Source organism: Pteropus vampyrus, unplaced genomic scaffold (genome assembly GCF_000151845.1).
Source record: "Pteropus vampyrus isolate Shadow unplaced genomic scaffold, Pvam_2.0 Scaffold41, whole genome shotgun sequence".
In the NCBI taxonomy this organism is placed as follows: domain Eukaryota; kingdom Metazoa; phylum Chordata; class Mammalia; order Chiroptera; family Pteropodidae; genus Pteropus; species Pteropus vampyrus.
The window spans coordinates 3,278,960-3,290,968 of NW_011888822.1; the positions used below are offsets into that span (position 1 = coordinate 3,278,960).

The 12,009-nt window shown below is 39.2% G+C and overlaps 1 protein-coding gene across 8 annotated transcripts in view; it reads right to left on the reverse strand.

The window, feature by feature from the left end:
- Positions 1–12,009, reverse strand: part of CADPS (calcium dependent secretion activator) — a 470,394-nt gene that overhangs the window by 359,760 nt on the left and 98,625 nt on the right. For all 8 annotated transcript variants that reach the window (XM_011358441.1, XM_011358442.1, XM_011358440.1 and 5 more), the window contains one exon: positions 3,421–3,534. In XM_011358441.1, coding sequence (XP_011356743.1) covers positions 3,421–3,534 — 114 coding nt within the window. The remainder of the gene's footprint in view (positions 1–3,420; positions 3,535–12,009) is intronic.

Sequence of the window (12,009 nt, forward strand, 5' to 3'; positions counted from 1 at the left end):
AGGCAGGATCTGAGTGAGAAAGTTTTTGTAAAACTTTCCCATCTATCTATTTTCTCTAATGCCAGGACCAGCATGTGAATTTGGAGGCGAAGGTAAGGATGGAGGGTGGGAGGGCTTATGTTTTAAACATTTGTCTTAAAAGAGCTGAGAGTTAGAAAAGATGTTGGGGCCATGCAGAAATGGATGGGCACTCTGATGTCTTAGACTGTGGCTGTGGGAAAAAGGTTGGGTTGCTGGGCCAGACCTCAGAGCACCCACCTCAGTACCCAGACGACGAAGCCATAATGGAAGTGATTAAAGGATTAATCCACTGCCCTGCTTGATCTGCTTTGACAATTGGGGCCACCAGGAAAGAATAAGATTAACCTATATGCTCTTATGAGCCATAGGGAACCTCGGTCTCCCTTTTAACTAGCCCAGCTCAGATCTCAGGCCTTACCAGCTTGCCGTTAATGGTGGCCATCTGGGTTCAGACTGGGCTGGACGGGCACAGATAGAAATTGCTTCTTACTATGCCAGTGTGTTGACCGACCATTTTGCCCTAGTAAGACAATGCAAATACCCGAAACTGACTTTTTCTAGTGTAATAATCTCAGAAATTTTTGAGGAAAAGTTTTTTTTTTTCTTAATGGCATTACCATTGTGAACTGGAATGTGTGAAGGTGTTTTATAATGGGTGAGTGTGTGTGTTTCAGACGGAGTTAAGGAAGAGAATATATGTGGGCTTTTTCTGACGAGCATACATTTTCCCTTCTTCCAGTCAAAAATATCCTAATTTCTTATTGGGAAACCATTGCATTTTCAATTCAAATGGCTCCAGTGGGACTGAGCCTGTACTCAGGCTCTAGAGCAGGTATTTGTCCTTGGACAGATTCCCCAGTCTGTTTCACCCCCTTCTGTTGTAACTGGCTCAAGAAAGGACACATGATGCATATCACTCATCCAAATCACCCCTGGGCCTTTTTCTGGGACTCTCAGTAAAGATGTATTCTCTTTGCTCCTGGGGTTGCTAAGTTGGTAGCATGGAGAGAACCTACCTAAGAATGAAGCCAATGCAGACAAAAGCAAAGTTGAGGTGTGTGGAGAAAGATACTCATCCTGCTGGCATCTTTGGAGTCTTAGGATTCAGCCACAGCTTATAAGTTGCTTGAGCAAATAAATCTCATTTTTGGCTTAAGCTAGTTTGAAATATGTGTCTATTATTTGTAATCCAAAGAGTCCTGACCAAGACAGATACTGACAGAAAAGTAATTGGATTCCAGAATAGGGTAGAAGAAAGGACACTCGCTTCTCCATTGCCCAAGAGTGAAGGGAAAGGGGAAAAGGGAGGGGTAATCAACTTGGGGCTCTCTTAGGTCATGTGTTAATCCTGATCCCTTGATTGAGGACCTTTGCTTCAGAGGATTAAGCTTTCCAGGAAACGTGAATCTCAAGACTCTAAAGCTTTACTAATGAATATGGTAAATAATTAATACTCTACATCACATCCTATTACCTAAATCTCAATATTAAATATTCAGTAATTTCTCAATGCCTGTATTCCTACCAGACTAAAAGAAGTCCTTTCAAACAAACTGGCCAATACAGAAGAAAATATTGGGATCACTATAGATATAATGATAATTTACAGAGACTCATTAGCACATTGATGACTACTAATTTTCAAATTTAATTAATAGATAGAAATAACACTTTCTTTTAATTTATGTCATTAGTCAAATGAGCTTTCTAATTAAGATTTGCAATTTCAAAATTTGTAAACTAGTGAATGACTTTAAATATGGAGAACTATCAATAAAGGTCTATCTGGTCTGAACTGGCTTTCAGAACTTGAGAAAAAAGGGAAGGGGTAATTAATTTCATTCCTTGGCAGTTTATAAACGGATCTTCTGTAAAATATATTCAAGTTATTCACTGCCATACCATCATTGTGATTCTAAATCTCATTTCCACTCTCCATTAAATTCAACTGAAAATTTAGACCCCATCAGATAAAGCATTAAGCTTGACACTTACTGACATTAATTAATACTGCTTGTAAAATGGAGGGAGAGGGAAGCTTAAATTTGACAAGTATAAAGATGAACCCAACTTCTACAGTAAATTCGAATAGAAATTTTGCTGAGGAAATGACGTGTAAAATGAATCTGTGGCTGAAGCCAGCAAACATCACAGAGACAAAGCCTGTTTACTATTAAACACTAATTAGCAAACGGATCAATAATATTTTTACAAGATCTAATTGTAATCTTGCTCCGCTCTGTCTGTGAAAGGAGTAGTCAATTGCTTTCGCAAGTAGGAAGGAGAATTTTACCAAATTGATCAACTAGCATTGTTAAAGCATCTACTGAGGACCGGAGTGGAAGCAGGAACACCAGTGTTTTGTTTTGAAATACTCTGCTACCTGATAATTAAAATAAGAAAGGAAGCAAAGAATAAAATTTGCAAAGTAATTCAATTGTTACTACTTTGAATCGCAATTGAAAATAAATTTTTCAGTGCTTAGGAGTTGATTTCTAATGGTTTTAATCTAGCCATGGCAATGGCAAGGCATTTGGGGCATAAGATTCCAAATACAGAGAATATCTCATTCTCATGAAAATAGATTAATATAAAGTAAAATGTCTTTCAAGAATTAGATAATCATATTTGAAAATACGCATGTCAGTTAAACATTGCCACTAGGAAGGTATGGCATGTCCACTTCATTAATGGTGTACCAGTGATAGCCAACACGCACACTACATAAGAATAATTATAAAATTTTTAAAGTGGCTAATGGAATTCCAAATTCACTTTAGTAACAAATAAACCTCTGAAGTCTAAAGGTGAAAATTTACTTGCGATATGCTCAGGATATAATCTCTCACTTATAGATTTTCTCCTGAGAATAGTTCTGCATTTTTGACTTGTTCTAACTTGCAGAAAAGAACTCACAGCACCATCTTAATAGAAATAACAAGGATGATAGTGAAAGTATTATCCTAAGGAGGTGTTAACATCCTTTAGAAAGGGTGTACATGGTGGTAAAATGTCCCTGACTCACTTCAAGTCTTAGCTGTGGCACTTTAACAGCTCTGTGACCTTGAGTAATTGAGCTAACCTCTCCGGGCCTCAGTAAAATGGGAATAATATCAGGACCCAACTCTAAAAACTGTTGTAAAGATTAAACAAAAAATTGTATGCACTCAGCACACTGCCTGGTTTAAAAATCCGTTGGTAAACAATAGTTTCTATTTATAGTGTTCCCTCAAACAAAATGCTATTATTCCTTAAAATTGTAACCAATCAGCAACCCCTTTGCCTCAGGAAGAATGGTCCTGTAGGAGGCCGAGGCTACTGTTCCCACTGACCAGTACTTCAGAAGCCCTGAACTCCAGGCCTGAGTAGTCTTACATTCTTCTACACAGTGAGTCTTACCTCATAGTAACTCTGGACTGCATTCATGAAGGCTTCGTCAGCCACAATTTGGGTTTCCCCATTGAGGAAAGCTTGAAACCGGTCCTTGACTGTCTGAAGCTGCTGTTTGCTGATCTGTAAGAAACAGAGATAGAGGGGACAGTGAGGACTTGTTCTAGACAATCATGGTTACTTTCATGGAAGATGGTGTGGCCAGTGGTGTGCTGGAGCAGCTTGTCCAGGTGCATGAGAACTGATTGTTAAATTTGCAGTAATTTGTGAGGCAGCTGTTAAACACAGCCATTACTCAAAAATAATATAAATTACAGTTAAAGAAATATTACTAAAAATAAAGTTAATACATACTAAAAATTCATTGCTTTTTGATTATTTTACCACATGTTACTATTATCTGTGCTTTGGGGGCTATTTACAACTATTGTATTTGTACTGTGGAAATGATATATAATGGGATAGTATATCATGTCTCTTCTCAGCTCCACATTCAGCAGCATCCTATTGGAAGCTAGATATCAGCCAAGGTGGGAGTAGTTAATCCATGGAAATTGGCAAATGCCGCAAACCAGGGTTGTTGTGTTGTGTTTTGTTTTGTTTTAGAGATGAATATTAAACATATCACTGCACAGGCCCCTCAAGTGGTCTGAAACATCCTGCTTTACAAAGCTATAGTAATCAAAACAGTTTGGTACTGGTATTAAAACAGACATGTAGACCAATATAACAGAATTAAGAGCCCAGAGATGCATATATGGTCAACTAATGTTTGACGAGGGAGCCAAGAATACTCAGTGGAGAAAGGATAGTTTCTTCAATGAATGATGTTGGTAAAACTGAATAGTCACATGCAGAAGAATACATTTGGACCCTATCTTACACACTCACAAAAAATAACTAAAAATAGATTAAAGAATTAAATGCAAGACCCTAAACTATAAAACTAAGAAAACACAGGTAAAAAGCTCTTTGACATCATCTTGGCAATGGTTTTCTGACAGCAAAAGTACAAGGAATAAAAGCAAAAATAAACAAGTGGGACTACATCAAACTAAAAAGCAACAATGGATCCAAGACGGCAGCAGATGCACCCTCCCAAGAACACATCAAACGCACACCTGTATTTAGAGAAATTCCTCCTGAGAGACAACTGGGAGCAAATTGAACAGCTTGTGTACAACAAGCAAGTGAGAGGTATTGATTTCATAGAGAAAGTCAGAGAACCGTGAGAACTGTCCAGGAGCTGAGAGAACAGCCTAGGAAGGAGGAACTGGTGAGCACCATTGTTTACATTTCCCCTGAACTTGGATAGCAGGCAGGATTCTATCCAGGTTCTTTGGCCGACTTCTAGGGCACTATGGTGCGTTCCCAGCCACCCCTCCTAAAGCTAGAGCCAGCAGAAATAGGAGAGTGCCATAGTGTGCATACAAGAGGCCCTTCTACCCAGAGATTGATCCAGTGGGTACAAAAGGGTGCTGCTTCATGCACCCAGTGGGCTGCACACATAAGGGGCTCCCCGGCTTGAAGACGGTATGGAGCTAACAAAATACCGCAGTGCTTATGTGCAAGGATACACATACTTTCCAGAGAAAGTATAGAGAGAGTAGGACGCTACTGTGTGCTCATGTGGGGCTGCCCTTCTTCGAGAGAGCGTTGAGCTAGCAAAACACTACAGTACTCCCACACAGGATTTCCTTGTTCAGAAAGTGCAGAGATAGTGGGGTACTGCTGCACACGCATGTGGGGTATCCAACTAAAGAAAGTACAGAGCTAGCAAAACTTTGTAGTATCATATGCAGGGCTTCCCAGCATGGAATGAGTAGAGTGTTGCTGTGTGGCATGCAAGGCTGACCCTCCCGGAGAAGGGGTGGAGCTAGTAAGGCATTGAAAAACAGGCATGCAGAGAGGCCCACCCAGACCCTGCTCTGACTGAGGACAATTAAAGCAACAAGAAACAGCATGTAAGACTGACCTTGAGGATTGAGAGGAGTACAGCTGAGTATGTGAGGAGCTGCACTCCCAGGAGAGGGAGAAAACTAGTAAAGTGAGGCTGTGCATGCAAACCGGCACGTCCCACTAGGAGACCGGCAGAGGTGGTAAGGTGGTGAGACTCAAAGCAGCCCTATCCAGACTCTGCTCTGATCACAGTTAAAGCAACAGGCATGCTAAGAGTGCACCTAGCAGCTCCCTCTGCATCAGGCACTCCCGTTTGGATTAGAAGGGCAAGAAAGCACACACGCACCAGGCTGCCCCATCCTGAACCTGCTCCTTCAGGTCAGGTGACACATCAGGCACCGCATGTACCCACTTCGACTACAGCCAGCTTGCCAAAACTATTCATCCCACAAGCTACACAGAGACCACTTGCAAGACTGGGAGATATAGCTGTACTGTCTAACTTACAGGAATAAACACAGAAAGTCAAACAAAATTGCCCTAAATGAAAGGGGGGGCGGGGGAAACTCCAGAGCAAAACCCTAATGTAATGGAGATAAGTAATTTGCCTGATATAGAATTCAAAGAAATGCTCATAAACGTGCTCAATAAACTTGAGAGTACAACAGAGGAACTGAGAGAGCACTTCAACGAAGAGACAGAAAATGTAATAAAGAACCAGAGATGAAAAATACAATAACTGATATGAAGAACACATTAGAAGGAATAGATAATAACAGATTAGTTAAAACAGAAGAACAGATTAATGACCTGGAAGACAGAAGAGTAGCGATCACCCAATTGGAACAGCAAAATGAAAAAAGAATTTTAAAAAATGAAGATATTATAAGAGATCTCTGGAATAACTCCATGCACCCTAACACTCGCATTATAGGAATTCAAGAAGAAGAAGAGAGAGAATGGGGTAAAAAGGATATTTGAAGAAATAATATCTAAAAGCTTTACTAATTTTGGGAAGAAAACAGACATCCAGGTCTAGGAAGCACAGAGAATTCCAAACAAGATGAACCCAAAGAGACCCACACCAAGGCATATTGTAATTAAAATGGCAAAAGTGAAGGATAAGCAGACAATCTTAAAGGCAGCAAGAATGAAACATCAGGTCACATACAAGGAAAACCCCATAAAGCTCTCAACTGATATCTCGAATCAACTTTACAGGCCAGAAGGAAGTGACACAAGATATTTAGAATGCTCAAAGAAAGGAATCTACAACCTAGAATACTATGTCTGGCAAGGTTATCATTCAGAATTGAAGGAGAAAGTAAGAATTTCCCAGACAAGCAAAAAATAAAGGAGTTCACAAACACTAAATTGGCTTTACAAGAAACATTAAATAGTCTTCTTCATGCAGAAAAGAAAAAGCTACAACCAGAAATAAGAAAATACAGGAATGAGAAAAAATTTCTCCAATAAAGGCAAATATACAATAGTCACTTAAATCAACCACTTAAAAAGTTAATATGAATGTTAAAAAATAATAATAGCAAAATTAACTATAACTACAATAAATAATCCAGGGATACACAAAATAAAAGGATATAAAACCTGTCAAAAACATAAAAAAGTGGAGAGGGGAGAAAAAATGTGGTGCTTTTAGAATATAGTTGAATTTAAATGCCTATCAGCTTAAAATAGACTGCTATAAATATAGATGGATATAATGAACCTCATGGTAACCATAAAACAAAAATATACAAAAAATACACAAAAAAATGAAAAGACAGGAACCCAATTAAAGAGTGATAACATGGATAGACCTAGAAAGTATGTTAAGTAAAATAAATGAGACAGAGGAAAGACAAATAATGTATGATTTTACTTATTTGTAGAACCTAAAAAAGAAAAGAAAAGAAAACAAGTGAAAAAAAAACAAAACAAAACAGAAACAAACTCATAGATACAGAGAAGAAACTGATGGTTGACAGAGGGTAGAGAGGTGGGGAGATGGGTGGAAAAGGGGAAGGGATTATAAAAATGTGAGTTATAAAATAAGTCACAGGAATACAATGTACTGCAAAGGGAACAGAGTCAATAATATAACTACATATGGTGACAGATGGTTACTAGACTTATTGTAATAATCATTTTGTAAGTTATAAAATGTTGAAGTACTACGTTGTACATCTGAAACTAATATAGTATTGTATGTCAACTACAATTTAAAATAAATTTTAAGAGAGGGAAAAATATGGTATAGATAGTAGAGGCTCTGTTTATCCCTCTGGCGATCAAATCAAAGTTGTGATGAAAACAGGGGGCAGCAGCAAGGAAAAATCACCTGGGATCTAGATGAAGAAGCCATACAACTATGGAGAAAGCCAAGAATTCACCCTGCAACGGCTGAAGGAAGGACAAGGCGAGGACACGGGCTACCCAGTCCTGAGCGGCTGAGTGAAACGAAGACTGTGGAAGCTACAGAAGCCTCTTAAAGGGGCTGTGCCTGTGAGTGGTGATGGACCTGCTCTCTCTGAGTACCAGTGCTGATTGTGGTGTGTGCAGAGGGCACCAGGGACCTACAGGGAGACATGGTTGGAGTGAGGGCTGAAGTAAGACTCATTCTGTACAGAAGTGCAAGCAGTGTCCATTGTTCCCTGTTGAGCTCTCCCCACTAACAGTGTGAAGGACACAGCAACACCCTAGCTGTGACGTCATCAGATTGGATAACAGAAGTCGCTCCGCCCAGAGGATTCCCTGAAACTCCACCAACTCGCAGCCCCAGCCAAGCCACATCCAGGTATATCCTCAGTGAGTCAGGTGTTCCTTGCTGAGCAGCACCTAGACTCACACTGGGGGCAGCAGGCAACTATTAGCACAGTATCTGTGAATTGCTTGCTGAATCTTAGGTGGCCCCGGAGGGGTAGAAGCTTGGGCTAAATTTGGCCTGCAGCTGAACCCCTCTCAGGACTGTGCCACTGGACACCTACTTCACAAATCCATATTAATAAGACCGGGAGACTAAGGAGTTTTGCTTAGTACAAAGAAACAGACACGGAAAGACAGCCAAAATGGGAAGACAAAGATGCAGAAACCATATGCGAGAATAGAATAGAGATCCAGATATAATGTTGTCAAGTAATCTAACAGATGCAGAGTTCAAAACACTGTTTATAAAGATGCTCAATGAACTTTTGAGAAGTGTAGATAAATTCAGTGAGAACTTCAACAAAGAAATAAAAACCATAAAAATGGAAATGGAAATTATAAAAAGGAACCAGTCTGAAATGAACACATTATCTGAGATGAGAAGTATATTAAATGGAATAAACAAAGGAATAAACAAAGTGAATAAAGAGGATCAAACGCCCTATCTAGAGGACAGGAAAGCCAAGGACACAATCAGAATGGCAAGAGATAAGATGCCAAAACTATAAAAATTACTTAAGGAGCATATGGGACACTATTAAAGGTCAAAATAACTATCTGATTGGCATAATTAAAGAAAAACAAGATGTTTAACAGCTGTTTGAAGAAATAATGATGGAAAACATCCCTAACCTGAAGAAGAAAATAGACATTAAACCCCAGGAAGCTCAGAGAATTCCAAAAATCAGGGATCCAAAGAGGTCCACATCAAGACACATCATAATTACAATGCCAAAGGTTAAATACAAAGAAAGAATATTAAAAGCAGCAAGAGAAAAACAATTACTTATAAGGGAACACCCATAAGATTGGCAGCTGATTTCTCAAAAGAAATTATGCAGGACAGAAGGGCTTATCAAAAAATATTCGACAGGATAAAGACCCAGGATCTATAAGCAAGAATAATTTATCTAGCAAAGCTTTCACTTAGAGTTGAAGGGCAGATAAAGAACTTCCCAGACAAAAATAAGCTAAAGGAGTTTATCACCACAAAGCCAGTATAACAGGAAATGTTGGAGAGACTTCTTTAAGAAGGAAAAACATATATTAAAAACAGGAATAAAGAATGGTAACAACTACATCCCTATCAATAAGTATCTTAAATGGAAAAGAATTAAGTGTGCCAACCAAAAGATAGAGTGGCTGAAAGGATAAGAAAACAAGATCACTACATATGAAAAGGAAGGGGATTGAAAAAGATATCACTTTGATGGACCTAGAAGGTATTTAAGTCAGACAGAGAAAGATAAACACTATATGATTTCACTTATATGAAGAATCTAAGGAATAAAAAGAACTAATACAAAAAAAAGACCCACAAATATAGTGGACAATTTGGTGATGGACAGAGGAAAAGGGGGGTTGGGGGCTGCGAGAAGGGGGTGAAGTGTTAAAGAAGTACATATTGGTAGCCAATGGACAGTCATGGGGATGCAGAGAATGGCATAGGGAATGCAATTAGCATTAATATGTTGGCTAGGTGGAGGGTCAGGGGAGGGAGGGAGCAACTGGGGGATCGTTTTATGAACTATATAGATGTCTAACCAATGTATTGTATACTTTAAACTAATTAAAATAAATAAATTAAAAAAATAAAAAATACATTAGAAAACTGCAAAAGCTTTGCATGTTCAATTTAAAAAAGCTTCTACACAGTAAAAGAAACCACTTGCAAATTAAAAGACAACTTATAATATGAGAGAAAAATTTGTAGACTATTTATTTGATAAGAATTTAATACTAAAAAAATAAGGAACTCATATAACTATATTTTAAAAATCTGATTTAAAAATGGAGGGAGGAGGATCAAGAGACTGGGCAAAAAGGTGTAGATGGTAGAGGTTTTGTTCATCCCTTCTTGCAACCAAATCAAAGTTGTGACAGAAACACAAAGCAATAGCAAGCAGAGTTGCCTAGGGTCTGGATGAACAGAAGCTCTATAACTAGGGCAAGAAATAAGAAATCATCCTGAAATGGTTGGAGGTAGGAGGAGGCAAAGACGTGAGGCTGCCCAGTCCCGAGCAGCTGAATGAGACAGAGGTTACGGCAGCTGCAGCTGGCAGTTGTGGATGTTTCTCTTAAAAGGGCCACGTCACAGTGATGGGCTCTCTCGCTCTGAGCACCAGCACTCGGTCAGATGCTTAGAGGTCACGAGGCACTTACAGGGGTCACTGAGTTGTTGGAACGAGGGCCAGAGGCGAGGCTTTCTCCCCAGAAGTACTGGTGGTATCCATTGTTCTTCTGTTGAGCCCTCCCCACTCCCAGTGTGCAGACACAGCGCTGCCATAGCTGAGATGTCATTAAACTGGATAACAGAGGTTACTCTGCCCAGAGGATTCCCTGAAATTCTGCCTCCCCAAACTCACAGTCCCACCCAAGCCACATCCAGTTATGTATTCTGTGAGTCCTGTGCCACTTGCTGATCAGGTCCAAGACCCACATTGGCGGCAGCTGATCTCGGTTTCTGGTGTGGCCTCTTGAGGCAATTATAAGCACATCTGTAGATTGCTTGCTGAATCTTAACAGGTGGCCTTGTCAGGGCACAGGCTGGGGCTAAAACTGTCCTGCAGCTGAACCCCTTTCAGGACTGTGCCACTGGACACCTACTACACAAAGCCACTCTAATAAGACCGAGAGACTTAGGCGCTTTGCTTAGTACATAAAAACAGACACGGAAAGGCAGCCAAAATGGGAAGACAAAGAAGCAGAAATCATAAGAGAGAACAGAACAGAGGTCCAGGAATAATGGAGTTAAATGATCTAACAGATGCAGAGTTCAAAACACTGGTTATAAAGATGCTCCATGAACTTAAAGGAAGTGTAGATGAACTCAGAACTCTAACAAAGAGATAAAAACATAGGAATGGAAATGGAAATTATAAAAGGGAACCAGTCCGAAATGAAAAACACATTATCTGAGATGAGTAGTATGTTAGAGGGAATTGACAAAGTGGATAAAGAAGAGGATCGAACCACTGATATAGAGGATGGGAAAGCCAAGGATACTCAATCAGAATGGCAAGAAAAAAAAGCCAAGAATGTAATAATAATTTAAGGAGCCTATGAGACAAAATTATATGTAAAAACATCTGTGTCATAGGGGTACCTGAAGGAGGAGAGAGAGAACAAGAAGTTGAATATATATTTGAAGAAATAATGATGGAAAACATTCCTAACCTGGTGAAGGAAATAGATACACAACCCAAGGCAGCTCAGAGAGTCCCCAAAAAGATGAACTCAAAGAGGCCCACACCAAGACACATTATAGTTAAAATGCCAAAGGTTAAATACAAAGAGAGAATCTTAAAAGCAGCAAGAGAAAAGCAGTTAGTTATCTATAAGGGAGTACCAATAAGATTGGCAGTTGACCTCAAAAAAAAACTTTGCAGGACAGAAGAGCTTGGCACAAAATATTCAAAGTGATAAAACCCAGGATCTACAACCGAGAATACTTTATCCAGCAAAACTATCATTTAGAGTCGAAAGACAGATAAAGAGCTTCCCAGACAAAAATAAGCTAAAGGAATTCATCAACACCAAGCTAGTATTACAGGAAATGTATTACAGGATTACAGGAAATTCTTTAAGAAAAAATGTTTATCAAAAACGTGAATAAATAATGGTAATAATTACATATTTATCAACAAGTACCTCAAATGAAAAAGAATTAAGTGCTCCGACTAAAAGATGGGGTGGCTAAATGAATAAGAAAACAAGACTCCTACATATGCAGCCTACATGAGACTTACTTCAGATTAAAAGACACACACACAG